Source organism: Sciurus carolinensis, chromosome 3, assembly GCF_902686445.1.
Source record: "Sciurus carolinensis chromosome 3, mSciCar1.2, whole genome shotgun sequence".
Classification (NCBI taxonomy): domain Eukaryota; kingdom Metazoa; phylum Chordata; class Mammalia; order Rodentia; family Sciuridae; genus Sciurus; species Sciurus carolinensis.
In genome coordinates this window covers 111,637,972-111,659,859 of record NC_062215.1, presented here as the reverse complement: position 1 = coordinate 111,659,859, position 21,888 = coordinate 111,637,972, and the positions used below count along the sequence as shown (strand labels likewise).

General features: G+C 34.1%; 1 protein-coding gene across 4 annotated transcripts in view; it reads right to left on the bottom strand.

Annotated features, from left to right (window-relative positions):
- Tank (TRAF family member associated NFKB activator) overlaps positions 1–21,888 on the bottom strand; it is a 72,052-nt gene that overhangs the window by 25,630 nt on the left and 24,534 nt on the right. For all 4 annotated transcript variants that reach the window (XM_047544906.1, XM_047544905.1, XM_047544908.1 and 1 more), the window contains exons 2-4: positions 20,836–20,983; positions 2,248–2,356; positions 1,394–1,512 (exon numbers count right to left, since the gene is read on the bottom strand). In XM_047544906.1, the coding sequence (XP_047400862.1) occupies positions 1,394–1,512; positions 2,248–2,356; positions 20,836–20,934 (327 nt within the window). In that variant the 5' untranslated portion in view covers positions 20,935–20,983. The remainder of the gene's footprint in view (positions 1–1,393; positions 1,513–2,247; positions 2,357–20,835; positions 20,984–21,888) is intronic.

Here is a 21,888-nt window from a genome sequence, read left to right as displayed (position 1 = left end):
AACAACATGCAACAGATTCTTGGTTCTTTTAACCCTGCTCAGTTATTATTCTCCTTTGGAAAGTTTATATTCATAATAGAATTTTAAAATTTTTTCTTAATATAATAGACTATGATATTTGTTTCCTTTCAGATTAATGATAGAACTATTTATTTTTAGTTTTTGGTGATAGTGGGGATTGAACTCATGCTAGGCAAGTGCTGTGCTCTACTAGTGAGCTACATCTCCAGCCCTCATGACAGAATTCAGGAAGCTGAATTCACTTAATGTGTATTTTTTTCTTGTGTTGGGGATTAAATCCATGGTCTATCATTCACTTTACCATTACATCCAAGTTCCTGAATTTACTACTAAATTCTGCCAAATGCCTTTACTTTTCATTAACATTTGTCAGATGGTGAATTAAATACCAGCCCTCTCCCCTACCTTATCACTTTATCTTTGTACCCTATTCTATTTACTGCCAATAATCTATAATGCCTGTGATGCTTTTAAAATATACTTAATACTCCTCATCCTGAAGCATTTAATAACTCATTTCTAATAAAGAATAAAGAAGTGAAAGATATTATAGAGAATTTCTCATTCTAAAATATTTGTTTATTGAAAAAGATCTCAAAATTGGATTTCTCAGATTTGATGTTAAATAATAACTAAAATAGTCTTAGTTGAGGGATCAGTAATTGAAAAGTCCCGACAAATTAAATAAAATCTCTTACTTTATTTAGAAGGAAAGATATAAACCGGTTTATTTAAATTTTCTAAACTGCTTCTAAAGATACACTTTTCTGCTCTTAATGGGATGTTTAGCTTGTTTCTAACTAATGTAGCAAGATCATCCTTGCATATGTCTACATGCAGATATAAGCATTTCTGTACTGCTTCAATGAAGAAGACTTTTGCTTATGTTTGTTAGGTAGAGTTTCTTTTTTTAAACTGAGCAGTGAAATAGAAGAAAAATTAGAAAGTTATTTTCTAATTTAGTATCACCTGTATCTTACTATCTACCTTAAACTTTTATGCTTTGTTAAATGCCTGTGATACAGAAAAAAAACATTAGGAAATATTAAATATAAGCCTTTAATTTACTTGAAAACAGTTTTTCTATTTAGTAACCTATCTATCATATGTTTGTATACACTGAACTTCTGTTTAGAATTCCAACAGTCGATCACCTCAGGAAAATAAAATGAGAAAGATGTATTGTATATCAGCATTGAAACGCTTCTTTTTTGCAGAAGGAATGTTAGGGTTGAAAAGAATCTTGTCCACTTCCTACCCATGTCCTACCCACCCAAACTATAATAGTATACTGACTAATTCGAGAAATCTGTGGAACCCACTTTCTCATTTCTTATTTTCTTTCAGGAATTAGTCTAACAGTGACGTCTACCTTTGACTGTTTTTCTCTTGGTATTCCAGATTTCACTTTATCATGTGGCTGATCAAAGGTCAAATTATCCTTTCTTGTTTCACCATCTTCAAGCAGGGGAACACAGTCATAACTGTTATCTGCAAGACAAAAACCTCTTGACCATCAGTAGAAAACCTTTACTTTTGGTATCACTTAAATAAGTAAAAATAAAAAAAAACTAAATAAAAACTTTAAAACAACAGATTTTAAGCTTTAATCTTTAAAAATTATTTAGATAACAGTTACCTTGAGAAATTGCCATTTAGAGATTTTCTTTCCCACTAAACACAAAAACCCTTACTCTTCCAAGGTCAGAGGTAAAACATGTAGAACTCAGAAAACTAGAAATATACTTTCTGTATTTTTCCCTTATCAATACTTAAACTTTTATATAAATCATATTTTCTTGTTTAATGTAATTATTTATATAACTATGCTTATTGCAGGCAAATTAGAAAATGCAGGCATGCCATAAATAATAAAAAAAAATAAAAGCTACCCACAAGTTTTATCACCTGTGAATTATTTTCTTATGACATATTCTTAGGAATTTTGAACTAAGTTTTAGTTCAAAAATAGACATTTGAAAACACTTTTGCTATTAGCGGCAAAGTATCTTCATGGAAGTTTTATTAACCTAGAGTCTTATCATACAGTATAATGTGAGAGTTCATTCCCCCACATTCTGCAAGTATTCATTTAGAAGAACATAACATATAGCTATACTACACTTATTATATCACAACTACTGAGAGACAATGGAAAAGTAAAATAGAAAAATTCAACTTTCACCTTTCTTTTCTCTAAGAGGTTCAAAAATTACACAAACATACCTCGACTGGAATTCACAAGAAGTAACTGTGATTTTAGCTTGTCAATAATAGTTTGTTGAAGTGACAGCTGTTCCTGTTGCTCACGTATTCTCTGCTCATAGTTCTCAGTCTGCTGACATGAAAACCAGTTAGCCTGATACTTACTGACAGATATGAACATACATTTACTGTCTACTAATAAATAGATAAGAATTGCCCATTTTGCATTTCCCAGGTATTGAAAAAATTTAGTTACAAATTGGCTCCAGGAATGCTTTCGCAATTGTTACAAACATCAGTGATTTAAGGTACTTAAAACACATAAAATTTTAAAAAATCATCTTCTTTAAAGAGATTTTGATCAAGATTTGATGTTAGTGTCTTTTGATCTTTCAGTTAGGATAAAAATTCTAATAGTAATTTGAATTTACATGAATGATAAAACATGTTATATTAAAGTGATTCTTTAAAAATACACACTAACTTATGAAAATTAAAATTTCAGGTCTTTCAAACAAATAGTTCTGAATCTGTTTTTAGAATACAAAAACACAAAAGAAGTGCTATAAAACTGACCAGAAACTTCTTTTCTAAGTTATGGTAATTCGACACCAGGGCTAATCATTACTGTATGTTTTAAATACCATAGTTTCCCTTGTCTATCCATTTTACTATTTTATTGCAATGGTTATGAAAAATAAGTAATGAAAAACGACACAAGTGTGTATTGGGAAAACAGACGTTGTAAGTCTTCAATGTTGAAAATGCTGCATTAATTACCAAATTAGTAGTTTTAAAAATATATTAGCAAGGGCTGGGGCTGTGGCTCAGTGGCAAAGCACTTGCTTAGCACATGTGAGGCAATGGGTTTGATCCTTAGCACCTCATAAAAATAAACGAATAAAATAAAGGGATGCTGTTGTCCATCTATACAAAAAAAATTTAAAAATATATTAGCAAAACATGATAGAGGATCCTTACTAATTTCTATCATTGGAGAAACAAATAAATAAATGACTAAATTGTAAATTCCTTGAAATATGAAAGGGTTCTAATAAGTTTGAAGTGTCTGTCCTTCAGTATATACTAAATATTTGATTTTAAAATGACTCAATCAAAATTCACAATTAGTGAAGCTCTTTTATTTTCAGAGACCAATAAATCTAAAGTATAAATTATATGGCTGTTCCTAGATTTTCAAATACAGGTTAATTCAAGAGAGTAAAGCAAAATACATCTACTAAAATAGGAGGTGAACTTTTGTAAGTATCACACTTCAAAAATGAGTAACTGACAGAGATAAGTAACCTAAGTAGTGTGTTGCCTTTACATGTCTGAGTGAAGTCTTATATAACTTGACATTTCCCATAGAACTCTGCAAAGCATGTTAAATACATGCTTACTTGGGGGGAAAAAAGGAGATAAAGAATTCAAATATATTTTATCATTACGAACACAAGAATGAATCTTCTAAGTCCATATGGACCACATGTTCAACAATTAAGACCCTCAGAATGGATCCTTAGTTACGCAAGTCAAATCTAGGGCCAAATTTTCCAGGATAAGACATCTTATTCCTAAACAAATTTATATTCAAGCTGCTAGAAAGACTGGGTAAATTGGCTGAAAGGATTCAAACATCTATAGCAAATTCTTAATACTTTAAAATTATTGAGGCTACACAGAACAATCAGCAAACACATTAATCTTCTGTACTTCTATGCATTTAGAACTTTCTCCAAAGAACTCAAAAGTTGTTCAGAAACATCCAATAAGTACCTGTGCTTAACTATACTTGGATATGCATTCTATTATCCAGAGATTAAGTTACCTGTACAAAAAACTTAATGAGTTAGAGACAGGCCCATAATAAACGTCTAAGTTATTCAAGTCTCAGTTCATTCTTAACCTACTATGGGTTTTTTTACACTTTAATGAAGAACCCAAATGATCATATATTTTCTCTTGTAACCTACTCAGAAAGCTTCTGCCAGTCAATTTTCTTCATCTACTCTGACTTAAAAACATACTTTATGACATTGGCATGTAACATTATAATAAATGAATAATCCTAAAAATGTACTTAGTATAGCTGAGAAAATTAATAGATCAACAGTAATTTCAAGTTGAAGACTATTTCTTAAACCCCTTGACAATATACTATAAAGCTCAAATTAATTCTGCAATAATTTAAAAAAAATCAAACTGGAAGTTGCTAGTAGGGGAAATAGAATAGCAATGATCTATATTCTCCCACTGTAGTTTTCATATACTTTCATAAAGAAGTTAGAGTCTGTCTATGTCTGACTTCCCTCAAAAATCCTCATGGGCACAGACTATTTCCTCCTGATGTCTCCAGAGTATCACACAACGCCTGGCATATATTGAAATGCTTAGCAAAATATTAACTGAATAAACTTAATTGTTAATGAAATATAAGAGAAACAGATATGACTTCAGATATGACCTGAAGGAATGGAGGGAGAAATGGCTTTGCCTATATTTCAATCAGGAAAACAGGAAAATTAGAAACAAGGTCAGTAGGTAAATAAGACAAAGAGAAATGAAGTTTGAGAAAAAAGATAGACAATGTCTGAAGGCTTTTATTTTGGGGCAGGGGAAGATAGCTTATATTATTGGAGATAAAGGAACTACTTTGAGGAGAGAAAATACATATTCAGAAAAGCATATAAAGATTTTGACCATAGGCTATGAAAAGTCTGGAAGAGGCTATTATATCAAATTAGGGGGTGGGGGGAAACAATAGAATTCAGTTTATTTGCTAGGTTTGGAAACTAAGTGAAACAAGTTTTATCTTATTTTTGCTCAATTATTTTGTTTACTGAACAAATCTGAATAAACATGTAACTTGAAAAATCCTTAAAAGTCAAATAATTGTTACATGGTCACAGTATTTTTGAAAAACAATACAATTACAAAGCAAGTGCATTCCAATACTATCAAAGACCCCACAAAACAGAAAAATCACTAACAACCACATTGAAAATGTACAACAGCAATGTCTTGTCAACACTTCTGTACAGAGCACAGACATGACAGCTAAAACAGACAGAAGAGAAGATGCTTTTGACAGCCAGTGTGTGTGAATGATTCTTTGAGTCAGATGGCAGCAACAAGTTACCAACTAGGAGATCTGCATGACAACTAACCATCCATCTGTATCAAACACCATCTGGCCAAGATGACTCTGGCTTCTGTGTACTTGACACTCCTTTTAATTCCAAAGACTAGCAAAACAAGTGGTCTTACCAGCATCTATGGAGCTAAACAGGTACTTAAGTACTTGTGTCATAAGACACATTGTATTCTTTCTTAGTGTTCAAAAGCAAAACTTACCAATGGTGATCAAATGAAGTATACACCTTAAATTTATTAAAAATGGTTGTCCATATATACTCTAGACTATCATAAATAAAGGAAAAACTTTATCTTAAGAATTGCCCTTTTACCAAAGGCAAAATTTCAATCCTTCCTCTTCAAAACTAAGGCAACATATTTCCTGTAATTTTGGACATACAGCTGTTCAAGTTTTCATGAGTTTCATAAATATTAAAATAGAGTTCTATAAATTGAATTTTTTCCTATTGCTGACATTGAATGTTCTCATTTTTCATGTTATAAAGTGCTATAAATAACCTAAATAGGGAAAAAAAGTTTGTGTCCTTTAGTCACCTGTAATACCCTAAATAGCTCAAATATTATTTATTCTTATCCTTAACAACTAATTCCAATTATCTGAAAAATACCATGGCCTTTTTCCAATGATTTACTAAGGAATTTAATAAATGATGAATGGATCAAAAATTAGACTCAATTTAAAAATCTTTCAAACTATTCCAAGATTAACAAAGGGAATGAGAGGTTCATTGAAGGATCTGCTTGGCTACAAATGTTCTCAATTCATTAAGGAAGATAAATATTAATTATTCCCAGTACAGAAAGAAACTAATAATTTTAGTTTAGACAAAACTAATAATTTAGATGCAGCCTAAACACTGGTATGCTAATCATCAACTTCAAGTTTTTTAAAAAAGTATGAGATCATATACCCTGACTTACACATCTCCTTCTTCAACCATCCTCTGCTTAATAGGTTATAAGCCCTGCACACCCCTGCCCTTCAGATCAAGACTAAAATAGCGATCTGCAATTTGACAGATATCAGATTTGAATATTTACTATTACATGACAGTACCACCATCAACTTCTCAGCATGCCAAGTGATAAACAATGCCCAACTATTTTTATTCTACAATTCTGTTTTGATCCTCATGTATTTGCCTCTTTGAGCCTTTGACTTCTTTATTTTTGAAATGAAAATATTTGTTATTTGAAGGATTAAAAGGAGATGACACATAAAATATCTGTTATACATTTAGCTTTTTGCAAATGTTTGTTCCTTTCCTTTAATAATGAGCAAAGTATATAGAATTCCCACTATGTCAATATTTAAAAGAGCTGTGAGGTTTGAGCTACTTCAGAGAGTTCCTGAAAGGGCAATGTCTAGTGGAGCTGTGGGGGCAGAGTTGCCACCAAGACTCTACACTGTTAATGCTACCAGTGTGCAACACCACCCTGGAAGAGTCAAAGGTATGTGACTCCAAACTGGGAGAGCTGCATGCAGCAAAGGCTGTGGGTATCAGGTGGCCCAGAGCCTTGAGGGCCCACTCCTACTTCGGTGTGTAGAGAAGATAGGACATGGACTCAAGATTATTCTCAAGTCTCAAGATTCAGTATTTGCCCTGCTGGATTTTAGATTTGGTCATAACCTATTATCCCTTTCTTCTTTCCTGCTGTTCCCTTTTGGAATGGGAATGTCTGTGCTATGCCTGTTCCACCACTGTATTTTGGAAGCACAGGGATCCCTTGTTTAATTTCACAAGCTCATAGCTGGAGAGGAACATGCCACAGGATGAACTAACTGTACCTTGAGTTGCAACCATAACTGATTTAGATGATATTAAGATGAGACTTTGGACTTAAGATTTTAAAGTTGATGCTGGAATAAGTTAAGACTTTTGGGATAGAATGAATATACACTACATATAAATATCCCACACATTTTTTCTTTTTTTGAGAAAGACATGAATTTGGGGGGCCAGGGTAGAACACCATGGTTTGAATGTATACCCTCCAAAATTCATGTTGAAACTTAATTCCCATTGTGGCATTATTAAGAGGTGATAAGGTCATGAGGCTCCTCCCTTGTGAATGGGATTAAGGACTTAAAAAAGAACTATTTGCATAGAGTTCAGTTCTTTTTGCCCTTCTATCACTTCTGCCATGTGAGGACACAGTGTTCATAACCCTTTAAAGCATCTCTTGAAAGTGGAGATTGGGTCCTCACCCAGTGACCAAGCCTGTTGGTTCCTTAATCTTTCTAGTCTCCAGTCTTAAGATACTTAGCAAGTAGTATATCATCAATCAACAAAAGCTCTGATTACTGCTAGGCATGGTGATGCATGCCTATAATTTCAACAACTCGGGAAGCTGAGTCAGAAAGATAGAAAGTTGGATGCCAGCCTCAGCAATTCAATGAAACCTCATCTCAAATAAAAATAAAAAGAATTGGGGATGTAGCTCAGTGTGTAAAGCACTCCTGGGTTCAATCCCCAGGGTATGTCAAGTCCCCACTAGACATTACAATAGCAGTTTACCATTCTTCTTGATTCTTGTAAGAGTTTGAAACTGGGCTGGGGTTGTGGCTTAGTAGTGGAACACTTGTTTTGCACACGTGAGGCACTGGGTTCAATCCTCAGCACCACGTAAAAATAAATAAATGAAAGGTATTGTGCATGTACAAATATTGCATAATTTATTCCTATTTTATATATAAATATAATGCATCAATTAAAAATATATAGAAGGAAGACAAATAGAATAGAGGAATTGGTCCGGGGGAAGAAAGAGGGGAGGGAAAGACAAAAGTGTTGGGAACTGATATGAAGAAAACTATGTTACGTGAATTTATAAATATCAAAATGAGCCCCACTAATATGTATAACCATAATGTGCTAAAAAATAAAAAAAAAACAGAATAAAATGCTTTATCCCCATTAACATTTACATAGCACATATTTTGTGGGAACAAATAAAGAAAAAGATGAAGGGAGGTAGACAATAATGAGGTCAATTACACTCCAGTGATCATTAAGTTTTTTAAAGTGGTATCCTCAATAAAGGTATTTTGTGTCTTTATGCATTCCTTTAAAACATGTTTAAAGTTTTTAGGGTTAAAATAACCCTTTAGGCTAAGAATTTATACTTCAGGTGGGTCAATAAAAATTCTTAAATAAAAGCAGTCCTTACTGCTTTATATTTATTGTCAGAATAACAATAAATATTAGAGAGGCCCTATGATAAAAAAGAGCACAGCCAAATTTAAAGCCTTCGTCTCAGCTTCACTGGTTGTTCAATAAGGCTCCTTGTTCAGCAAATTGATTATGCATCCTTTGCCTTTCTTACAGGTACCAAAAAAAAAAAAAAAAAAAAAAAAAAAAAGAGAAAGCAACTTAATACACAGGACCTGAACTACTCTAGAATTAAGAAGATTGTTTTTTTTTCTACATAGGAATGCCAACTTTTTTCCTTTAATCAAGATTGGGTAAGAACAGACAAACTTCATGTTTCTTTTCAACAAAGAGAACTATATTTTTCTGATTACATAATGCAAAGGACCTTGGGACAGCAAGAGAAGTCAGGAGCAGGAAGTTTTCTATAACCTAATATTTTGACTTATAAATGGTCAACAGTTTTTTTTTTTTTTGGCACCAAGGATTGAACCCAGGGGTGTTTAACCACTGAGTACATCCCCAGCGCAGCCCCCGCCCCCTTTATTTTTTTGGTGGTGCTGGGGATTGAACCCAGGGCCTTGTGCATGAGAGGCAAGCACTTGACCAACTGAGCTTTATCACAATCCCCACATGCCCAGCCCTTTTTAATTTTTATTTTGAGACAGGGTTTTTCTGAGTTGCTTAGAGTCTTGTTGAGTTGCTGAGGCTGGCTTTAAACTTGTGATCCTCCTGCCTCAGCCCCATTCTGAGCTGTTGGGATTACAGGCAAGTGTCTCTGCGCCTGGCTAATGGCCATAAGTTTAAAAAATTTCAGGTTTTATATTATTTTATTAATGATTCTTCTCTGAAAAAAATAGTCAAAGAAACAACAGAAGTTACTGTTTCTGTTAAATATATTTGATTTCTCCCATAGAACAGTGAATGAGTGGTATGAGTAATTAAAATGATTAAATATTTAATTGTACATTGTGGATTCTTATGATGTTTGAAACTCTCCAGGCAACTTAGCCTAGTTACCCTAAAGATGTGGCAAGGATTGCTGATTATTTCTCATATTTACTATCTTTCTTTTAGCAATACAGAGCTTTAGCTGAGAACCTGACCACTCAAGGGGATATATTCACCAGCCTTCCTCACTACTAGGTATTATCATGTGACTAAATTCTGGCTAACAGAATGTGAATGGAAGTTATCTGTATAAATACTGGACAACATCATTAATAGAAAGCTGCTTTTAGCTTCTTCTTTCACCCTTCTCACTGGAAAGGAAGTGGTAACAAGCAGAGCAGCTACTGTGATTTCAGAGAGGGAAATCATATTTTGAAGATGGTAGAGCCGCCTTAATAGCCCTGGTCTACTCATTTTTGGACTGTTACATGAGAGAGAAGTTCATTTTTACATTATTTCAGCACTATATTTCTTGGACTCCTTGTAACAGCAACTTATTCTGTACAAAAATTGATTCTGAGGTCAAGTCAACTCTACTACCCTATATAATAATCCTTCATTCTGTAAGCATATTAAAAGTTGTCTAAGTCAGGGCTTACTTAGATTGCAAGATTCCTCTACTTTGGAACAGACAGAAGACCTCTTAGTGTGGATACATATGAATGCTCACACAATGCAAGAAACAGAATAAGTAATTGGATGTGGTGATGCGTGCCCCATAATTCCAGCTACTCAGGAGGTTGAGGCAGGCTGATCACTTGAGCCCAGGAATTTTGAGACTAGCCTAGGCAACATACAAACAACAATAATAAACAAAAACAAAACTAACGGAATAAACTGTATTAGACTATGAGCTTTTTATTTTCCCCCTAGTACTGGGAATCAAACCCAGGTCCTCATGTATGTTAGAGTTACCACTGAAATAATTCTACCATTGAGTTACATTCCCAGATCTTGATTCCATTTTTCAAAAATTATGACTCACATACTCAAAAGGATATATAGCAAACTGCTAAGAATGGTCAAAAAAAAAAAAAAAGTTAGTCCTGAGGAGTGAGAGAGAGAACTATTATTTTATATCTGTACATCTTGAATTACCTTTTTTTGAATAAGCATAATGAAATGCTTTTGAAATTAAACCCAACAATATTGTAACAATCACTTATTGGCCTATCTTCACATCTCATATCAATTTAGAACACTTGGGTGCCTTTACTTGACAGAATGCTCTTGAATGGACATAGCGTACTAACTCTAAGAGGAGACTGAGTCTAAAATTGCAGTGGACTAGGAAAAACTAAGAGCAGAACTGATGGGGAGTATTCACAGCTAATGGCAAAAGTTGATGTGTTTGTAACTGAAAAATGAAAGATGAAGAACAATAAAACACAGCTAGTAAGAGAATATGAACCAGAATAATGATTTATTTTTTATTTATTTATTTATTTATTTTTATTTTTATTTTGCGGTGCTGGGGATTGAACTCAGGGCCTTGTGCTTGCAAGGCAAGCACTCTACCAACTGAGCTATCTCCCTAGCCCATGATTTATTTTTTAATAATAGTTTTTTTAAAAAATTGTGTTAAGATACACATTACATAAAATTGACCATTTTTTAAGCATACACTTCCATGGCAATAAATACATTCTGATTGTTGTAGAACCATCATCACCATCTATCTCCAGAACTTTTTTATCTTTCCTAATTGAAATTCTGTGCCCATTAAACATCAACTCTCCATTCCTCTCTCCCCCTCTGCCCCTGCAACCACCCTTCTACACTGTCTTTATGAATCAGACTACTGTTGATATTTCACATAAGCAGAATTATATGATATTTGTCCTTTTGTGACTGGGCTTATTTCACTTAGCATAGTATCTTCAAAGTTTCATATTGTAGCATATGCAGGAATTTCCTTCCATTTTATAACTGAATAATATTCTGTTGATGTACATACCACTTTTTATTTATCCACTGATGAACAGTTAGGCAGCTTCTACTTTTTGCCTATTATTGCAATGAATGTGGATGTATAAACATTTGTGTAAGTTCATCCTTTCACTTTTTTTTCCCCCCAGTACTGGGGATGGAACCCAGGGTCTTGTGCATGCTAGGTTAGTGCTCTATCACTGAGCTATATCCCCAGTCTTCTGCTTTCATTTCTTTTGGTCATCTACTCAAGAATGGAATTGGGGCACTGTATGGTCATTTTCTAAAAAATTGCCTCTCCATTTTCCACAGTGGCCATACCATTTTATATTACATTATACACCAGCAATACACAGGAAGTCAAATTTTTCTACCTCCCTGCCAACACTTTTGTTCTGTTTTTGCATAACAGTCATACCAATGGATATGCAGTGGTATCTCGTTAATCTATTTTATTCTTTAGTTGCCTCTGCTTTTGGTACTACACCCAAGAAATCACTGCCAATCCAGTGTCATGAGGCTTTCTCCCTATGATTTCTTCTAAGAATTTCATTGCGTTAGTTCTTACATTTAGGTCTTTGAACTGTTTTGAATTAATTTTTGTAAAAAGAAGAAAGGCAGTAGGCTAATTCAACAACATGGGATTTCTTTTTATAGACTGGTGTCGTTATTTTTTTTTTTAAACAATGTTTTATGGTTTTCAGTATACAAGTCTGCCACATATTTGGTTAAGGTTACTAAGATTTTATTCTTTCTGATGCTATTATAAATGTAAATTTCCTTTTCAGATTGTTCACTGCTAATATCCTGAAATTTTCCATGTTGATATTGTATCCTGCAACTTTACTGAACTTATTATAACAGGTTTATTTATTTTTAATGTGTGCGTACATCTCTTTGTGTGTGTGCGTGTGTGTATGTGGACTCTAGGATTTTCAACAGGTAAGTAAATAAATAAATTTATTTAAGCTCTGACTAGGAATTCTAGTACCATGCTGAATAAGAAGTGAAGCAAGGGGCTGGGGCTGTGGCTCAGTGGTAGAGCACTTGTCTAGCATGTGTGAGGCACTGGGTTTGGTTCTCAGCACTACATATAAATAAAAATAAAGGTCTGTCAACATCCTAAAAAAATTAAAAAGAAAGAAGTGATGCAGATACATATCCCTTATTTTATTTCCAATCCAAGATAAAAACATTTTAGTCTTTCATACTGAAATATGATCTTAGGGTTTTTCATACATGGCTTTTATTATGTTGAGGTCATTTCCTTCTCCTCCTACTTTATGTGTTTTTCATCATAAAACAGTGTTAAATTTCAAATGCTCTTTAACCAATTGAGATGACTATGTCTTTTTTTTTCTTTAATTCTGTTAATGTGGCATACTGCATTGGCTAATTTTGGATGTTCAATCATCTTAGCATTGCAGAAATCAATCCCACATATTCTTAGTGAATAATCTTTTTATTATGCTATGAATTTAGTATTCTAGTAATTTGTTGAGGATTTTCCCATCAATATTGATTTAGTTAGCTTCTTTTTCACTGTGATCAAAAGGCCTGAAAAGAACAACATGGAGGAAAAGTTTATTTGGGGCTCATGGTTTCAGAGATTCAATCTATAGATGGCTAACTCCATTGTTATGGGCCCAAGGTGAGGCAGAACATCAAAGCAGAAGGGTATGGTGGAGAAAAGTGGTTTAGGACCAGGCAACAAAGAAGCAGAGGGGGGAGAGAGAGAGTGAGTTTTGCTTACCAGGGACAAAAAATATACCTCAAAAGTACGCTCCCAGTGACCTATCTCCTCCATCTACACCCTATCTGCTTATAATTACTGCCAAGTTACCTCCATCTGTGGATCAACACACTGATTAAGATGTGGGCTCTCTTAACTCAATCATTTCACCTCTGAATTTTCCTGCATTATCTCACATAAGAGCTTTTGGGAGATACCTCATATCTAAACTATAACAAATAATATCTCAATTTGCTTTGGTGCTATTATAACAGAAAATCTGAGACCGAATAATTTACAAAGAACAGAAATATATTTTCTCACAGTTCTGGAGGCTGCGAAATCCAAGATTAAGATGCCAGCATCTGGTGAGGGTCTTCTTGATGCATCAGCATGTGGTGAAGGGCAAAGAGAGGAGTAAGAGGCATCAACCTCACCCTTTCAAGGTCATTAGTCAACTCTTAAAGGCCTTGGCTCTTAATCCTTTTATTGTGTTATCTTTTTGTCACTGTAACAAAACATCTGAGAAGAACTTCTTAAAGGAGGAAAGATTTATTTTGGCTCACACTTGTAGAGGTTTCAGTTCATGGTCATTTAGCTCCATTGTTTAACTGCCTATGATAAAGCAACATATCATGGTAGAAGGGTGTGGTAGAACAACCCTTCTGCTCATCTCATGATGCTGGGAAGCAGAGAGAACAGAAGGGGAAGATATACTCCCCAAAGGCACGCTCCCAAGGACCCACTCCCTTCATCTAGGTCCCACCTTCTACAGTTCCCCACCTTCCACTAGTCCACTCAGCTACGACTCCAAGGATTAATCCACTGATGAGGTAAGAAGGGGCTGGGGAGATAGCTCAGTTGGTAGAGTGCTCGCCTTGCAAGCACAAGGCCCTGGGTTCAATTCCCAGCTCCGCAAAAAAAAAAAAAAAAAAAAAAAAGGAGGTAAGAGTATTCATGATCCAATTGTTTCCCAAGCCCTGCCTCTGAACATTGCTGCACAGGGGATTAAAACTTCCAACACATGAGCTTTTGGGGGCTTTTTTAAGATCCAAATCATAACAGTTATATTAAAAAAATAAATTACAACAATGAGTTTTATTAGTGGACAAATATTCAAATCATGACAAATATTAATAAGGGATGTTAGTCTGAGGTGTTTTATTCTTGTAGTGTTTTTGGCTTTTTCAGTGACTTTTATATCCACATTATTGCTCAATTTGGGAAGCTTCCAATCATTATGTCTTCAAATAACCTCTGTGACCCTATCTCTCCCTTTTCTCCTGAGACTCCTAAAATGTGTACATTAGTCCACTTGATGGTGCTTCACAAGTCCCACAGGCTCTGCTTACTTTTTTTTTGTTCTTTTTCTTCTCAGATTCCATAATTTCAAATGACCTCCTTTCAATTTCATTGTTTCTTTCTTTTACCTGTTTGAATCTGCTATTGAATCCATGTAGTGAAACTTCCAATTCAGTTATTGTACTTTTTAGCTCCAGAATTTTAGTTCTTTTTTAAAATTAATTTTTATCTCGTTGATATTCTCATTTTTCATCATTGCTTTCCTTTAGTTCTTTGTTCATGCATTCTTTTAAATTTTAAGTATATTTAATACAGTTGGTTTTGAGGTTTTTGTCTAATAAGTCTAATATATGATTTTCTTCAGGTACTGTTTCTGGAAATTTATTCTTAATCTGTGAATGGGCTGTTTCCCTGTTTTGAGTATTTCTTGGGATCTTCTATGGAAAACTGAGCATTTGGAAAAAGAGCCAATTCTTCTACCCTAGTCTTTGCAGTCTGATGTGAAAGGCCTTCATTAACTAGCAGGTCCCAGTCCCTTGAAGTCAGCCCAGGATGAAGATTTAAGGTCTTCTCAGGCCTTTTCTAGCATGGTCCTATTTGGACCTAAGTGTACACTTTTTTTTAACTTCGGATTGTCCCTGCTTCTTATAAAGGCATTAATTTCCCCTAAATCTTACCCTACCTTTGTCTTGAGGTCTTATATATTCTATGGTAATCCTTTATTCTCCGGTAATTGTTTACCCCCAGGTGTTTGCAGGCCTGAGTTACTTCTTCAGTTTTCTTGCACACTATTGTCTAGCCTGAGATGAGAGTCAAACTATGCCACCATTCTCCGATCTTTGAGTTCAGAGTGAGGCAAGGTAGAAAATAGTTCTTTGGGCAGCCCATGGACAAAGTAAAACACTGCAAACAAGTTCTACTATGCTTCTTTTCTCAGGAAGAGAACCAGGAACTGAGCCATTTTCTCCCAACCACATCTCAGCTATGCTGAGATGCTGGGGAAAGAACAAGGGGGGAAAAAAAAGGCACAACATTTCCTACCATGTTGATGGTAAATGACCACATCTTACACTTCACAGAAAACCCCTCTAATTTCCTGCCCCTACCTCTACAAACTTATATTCATTTGTGATTTTTTTTTCTCTTGTTCCCTCCAGTCCTGAGAGGAACAGGAGTTTATTTCCTTGTTCACAGTCAATTTCTAATCTCTTTTCTGAATCTGCAGAGGCCAAATGACTACCCTCTTTTCCTGCCTCTTACTCATCCTCTCTTCTGTCCTACAAATATTTGAGCACTACCTGCTAGGTACTGGGCTCCTAACGGTGAACAAGACAGGGACTCAAGCCTTATAGGGGCTTACTTTCTTATTCAGGAGGCAAATAGATTTTTAAAAATAAATATAATGTTAAAGTAATAAATGCTTTGAGGGAAAATAGCAAGTAGGGTTGTAAGACAGCAACAGAGGCTGCTCTTACATTTAAAAGGTGATTAGAAAAAGCTTCTTTGAAGAGGTGGTATATGAGGAGCAACTTGAAAGCAATAAGGGAGGAAACCATGGAAATATCTAAAGGAAAACCACTCCAGACAAATGGAATAGCAAACACAAAGGCCCTGAAGAAAGCATGTATTTGAATAATAGCAGGAAATTAATGTGTGGAAAACTGTGAAAAGCATAGAGAAAAAGAAAAAGTGCCAGGCAAGGGTCTAATTTTGCTCTTCCACAGTAATCTAAGTAGGGATTTTGAATTTTATTTTATAGAAATAATGCAAAGTTTGTGTAGGAGACTGATATTATTAACATTCAAGTAATCTTTTTAAAGAATCACTCTGGCTGTGTATGGTGGCTCGCATCGGTAATCCCAACTACTTGGGAGGCTAAGGTAGGTAGATTTCAAGTGTGAGCCCAGCCTGGGCAACTTAGAGAGACCCTGTCTCAAAATTTAAAAAATTTAAAAAATTTTTAAAAAAAAGGGAGAGGGATATAGCTCAGTGACAGAGCACCCCTGGGTTTAATTGCCAGTAGTGAAGGGGAAAAAAAAAAAAATCACTGGCTCTAGTGTAGGGAACTGACTGTTGGAGGGCATGAATTATTTTTTTCTCCTCTTCTATTTTCAAACTTTCTCTTCTGTTTACTGTGTTGTTCTCCAACATCTTTTCACTCATCCTTAAAGAAAAAAAAAAAGCAAAAATTCTACCTAATTATCAACTTGTTTATCTTCTTTACAGTCAAACCTTTTGACTATGTAGTATGTAGTGTATTTACTCCTTCATTTCCTAATTCTTCTTAGCCTACTGCAATCTGTCTTCTCTGCTTCTCATAAATGTCAATAACCTCAATAAAGTCAAATGCAATGTATGCTTATTAGGCATCATCTTACTATATCCTTTAGTTTTCTAGTACTGCTAACTACTGTATCCTTGAAATTCTTTTCTAATAGCTTCTATAATATCACTCTCTTCTTCACTAATTTGTTTCCTATGTTTTAGGGTTTTTCTTTTTGCTAGTCTCCTTAATGATTCCCCCTTCTAAATGTCTATTATTTAAAATATTAGTGTTCTCTAGGCTTCTATTCCTATGCCTCGCAACTGCTTAATGTTCTGAATTTCTAGATTCAGAAGGCCAACTGGTTTGCTTTCTTTCCTTCCTTTTATCCTCCTCCATTTCTGTCCTTCAGATATACCTTCAACCTATATACTGGAAATGTTATTCACATTTAAAGCTACAAAAAAAATTCATTTATTACTACAACTATAATCTCCAACTCAGAACTCTTTCTAGGCTTCCAGATCCATGTTTAAACCATCCACAGGACATTTTCATCTGTATACCCCACAGGTAATTAAATTTATTAACTAAAACCTAAATATATATGTTGTTTCCCCATCCCCAAATCTTCACCTTCTTCTGTACTCCTGATTTCAGTCATCAGCACCACCTTTAATTCTAGATTCCTAGGTATCATTCTAGAGTCTATGCCATCACCCTCAGAAATGGCCTATATTCTGGTGCCACCTGCTTTCCAATGTATCTCCTAAAGAAATTTTTGAGCTCCTCCCCAATTTACTCCTAAAATGCTTAATTAATTTAGGTCCTTATTTTGATTGATTGAAATGATTGTCCATTTTTTTCCTTTTTCAAACCAAAGTATAATATGTAGTACATATACTTATTATGTATCAATGGATATTTTATATGTAATTGTGTATTAAGACACAATTTTGTATAAATACAATTATTAGAGTGCTTAAAGTACAAATGGATGGTTGCCACATGTTTTTATATTCCTTACTCTTGGAACAACAATTAGCATGAAATATGTTAATACCTTTGTTGAGCTGAATTCGACATTGTTCTGTATCCTATCCATGTCTATTACACTGACAGACTTTTCTAAAGAACATATTAATCTTTAAGTATCTTTTGATTGAATAGGATACAGTATAAACTACTTAGCCATACGCCTCATGATCAGGCCATAATCTATCCCATTAGCTTCTTTGCCTGCAATACTCATATTCATTTTGGAGCCATTGGGCCACCTTGTGGTACATGCAAGGCATCACACATATTGCTCCCACCACTTGCAAGACCCTTGTCCCCTAGTTTCCTAAACTTTTCTTAATCTTAGTCCAAATATTAACTCATATTGAGCTTATGACCTGATCTACAAAGAATGAATTAGGTGCCTCTTCTCTATGCTCATATATTATCCTGCACTGATCTTTATTGTTATGTTTTCACTTCAGTAATTACTACTGATCATCTTTTCTATCCTTTATTATAAAATAAAATATATTTTTTCATCATTTATTTGAACTTTTAAAAATTCTTAAGGGCATAAATTATTTTTTGTTTTAGTATTTTCAAAACTTCATCAAAGTCCCACTATATAGTAGGTATTCAATAATTGCTCCTTCCCTCCCTCCCTACTTCCTTTCTCTCTCTTTCTTTCTTTGGGACCATACCTAAGGCTACTACCTTGACTTTACTATAAATGAACAGACAGCATATACATCTTTCTTCTTCATTCACTCTTGACTACACGACGAACTTCAATTTAAAACTTTTCCCTTTCTTTTTTTTGGGGTATGTGCTAATATGTGTAAAGCTTCTTCCATGGCATGATAAGGGGTTAAATTACTAGCTGCTTACAACACTGGCCAGTGCAAGAAGAGAAATTTCTTTTTCTTCCTTAACTGAAGATATCTCAAAGTTCTATTTTTCTAATCTGACATTTCTAAAACTTTCCTAGGACACATGTAGAACTGAGTTTCTTAACCCAATTGCAAAACAGAAGAATAAAAGCTGTTTTTGTTTGTTTGTTTAGTTTTTTTTTACAAGTGATTATGCCTTATACTTGTAGAAAGAAACAGAAATCCAAATTCTAAACTTCATTGCAATAATTTTCAAGTCTTATCATATCCACACCCCTCTTTCTCCTATTCACTTCTGATGAAGAGTGACAGTCCATAAGTCCACTTATTAATATAATGTGTATTCTTTTGTAAATCAAGAGAAGAATCACAAAGAAAAATGATGGTTTCTAAGGAATGCAAGGACATATGATATAAGCATTTAACAGTATATTATCAACTAGAAAGGAGAAAGGTAACTGTGTAGTTTTATACTATAATTATGAAACAAGTAAGAACTAGTGTATTTCTTAGACTTCCAAATGTTGTAGGCTAGTAAAAATCCTTCTTCTTTTTTTCTCTTCTTCTTCTTTTTTGTTTTTTAACATGAGGGAACCAATGTAAGAGTACCTACTTTCAACAGCCAGTGTTTGCATCATTTAACATGGCAGGATTGAGGTTGTCCTCCTCACTTTTTTTGGCAGAACTAGAAATTGAACATAGGACTTTGCAAATGCTCTACCACTTAACTGTTTCTCATACTCTTATTAATTTTATTTTGAGACAGAGTCTTGCTAAATTGCTCAAGTTGGCCTCAAACTTGCAATCTTCCTGTCTCAGCTTCCTGAGTAGCTGGGATTACTACCATGCTCATCTTCAGGATGTTATCTTCAAAAAGGTATTATTTTGTAAGTTTGGCCCTTGAATGGTATTGAGAACCTGAATTCTGAAAACATTTGCTAAGTGATAAGTTTGTGACTATTGTGCCAGCCTAATTCAACTGCACAATGAAATTTGTGGTGAACACATACTTTCCTTTTGAATTTGCGATTTTGGTTGATACAGGAAATCTATGTGACCGGCCCTCAAAAAAAAAAACAAAAACAAACAAAAAAAAACCCTAAACTCTGAATTTCAAATGAAGTTCCTTATGCTTTACAAATGTGACAGAATTTGTGAAACTGGAAGGAAAGTGCAGAGAAAGATGAAACATGGCTTCTTTTAGACTCCTCCTGATGTCTTTTTCCATGAATGATCTGGGTATGTATCTTTACCATGTCACCATAGTAGATCTTAGCTATGAGTGTGACTATATGCTGTGACCTGTGAGTTCTTCTAGTGAATTACAAAACATGTGGATGGAACTGGGAACCTCTGAAATACAACTAAGTAAAGACACTAACCAAGGAAACAACCCTCTCATCATCACTTCACAAGTGCATGTTTATAAAATTCTGATCTTTAATAAGGCAGAAACATGGAACATAATGTCAGATTAGAGGACAGAATTTTAAATGGAATAAATTTAGTATTTTAAGAAGTTCATTACATTATCCTTACTTCTCTCATTTTGCTACAGATCAGTGAAAACCCTCCTCATGGATCAGTGATAGACATGTGCTTAGGAACTACTAGGTTAAATAATTTTTGTCTTCCAAATTACTTTCTTCTGACACTGAAAGTACTAAACAGAAATGTTGTATGTACAGCAATAATTTAAAGCCTGAAACTTAGAGTAAAACAGTAAAGATTTCACTGAAATAGTCTATTTTAACTGTCATAAAGAATGGAAGACTATTATAAATGACTAACACATTAAGTTCCAGGATATTTTAAGATTTGCAATCTTCCTGTCATCCAAACAACAAGGTAAAAGACAAAACCAAAAAACAAAACTAGCTGAGAGATGGTGTTACTTTTAACTTCTAATCTGTCATAAAATTGTTTTTACATTTATTTACTCCTTATATACAAAGTAAGCACTGGTATTCAAAAATTGTATTTATCTTTCCTAAACACAATCATCTTAATACAAGCCCATCAAATCAATTCTTATCACAGGTCATAATAATTTTTTAAAAAGATAACAGGTATATGAAACAAACAGATAATTTAATCAATTAATATATCCCTGTATTTCAGTAATTACAGTTTTCCAGTTTCTATCAATATAATATTTTTCAGGTACAAAAGGCTCTCAAATTTCATTTACTGGGATTAACAACAAATTTCAAAATAAGAACCACACACCTTTTGCTGTAGTTCCTTTACTGCAGAATCTCTATCCATGCATGCCTGTCGGAAGGCTTCATATGCTTTATTGAGTTGTTCGCCAATGTTTTTATCCATTCCCTCTTGTCCTGTAGCATCACTAAAAAGGATGGAATAAATGGCAGGTCTGGAAAATAATTGGAATAATTTAGATAGTTACTAAGTTACACAAATCTCATTTTAGAAATGTATCTTAAAAACAGTCTTTCCTGGTTTAACATAAACCAAGGTTTATAAAAACCATGAAATTTCATCTAAAGTCCTGACCAGAAATAAGGAATCTTTTGAAGTTTTAAATATTATCTAATAATGCTGCAGTTCAGAAAGTGAGGTTCTAGTTCATAAAAATACTACTTTGAGAATAATCTACAAATGCAACCTAAATATATAGAGATAAAAAGGGTATGTTTTTTATTACTACTTTACTATAGAAATATACAACAGGATAAGCAGTACAGGAAGGGATTTCTTTTCACTAAATGGACAGTTACTCCCACTTACAAGGTGAATTCTTGCTACACTGAAATTAGAGCAAAATTAAATAGATAATAAATGTTTGTGGATGGAGTTCACACTGTTGTTATCACAGAGCAATTAAAATGTGTGAAAATGCTCTTATTTTAGCACAAAATCTAGGGAGAGCTGCTGTTGGATTGTACATTAAAAAATAAAAATCACTTCTTTTCTGTCCTACCTCCATTACCTATTAGTTTTCCAACTTCCCTGCTGTTTCTGAACACAGGTGATTTGCTCAAAGGAGGTAATTTGGTTTTATCATCTCAGTTTGCATAATATCTCTAACCACATTCCTTGGCTCTGTGCAGAAAGCTACCTACTGACTGATTCTTCCTGTCCAGTCATACTCTATTGGTATGGAGGGTAGCAAATTACTTTGTCTTTTGGGAAATATTTTGTACTCAGCCTCTAATCTGTCACATTTTTCATGTCATATTTAGGCACACAATGTTTTTTTAAAATTTCAGCATTTTCATTTAAGATATAATTCAGATAAAATAAACCCCACAATTTTCA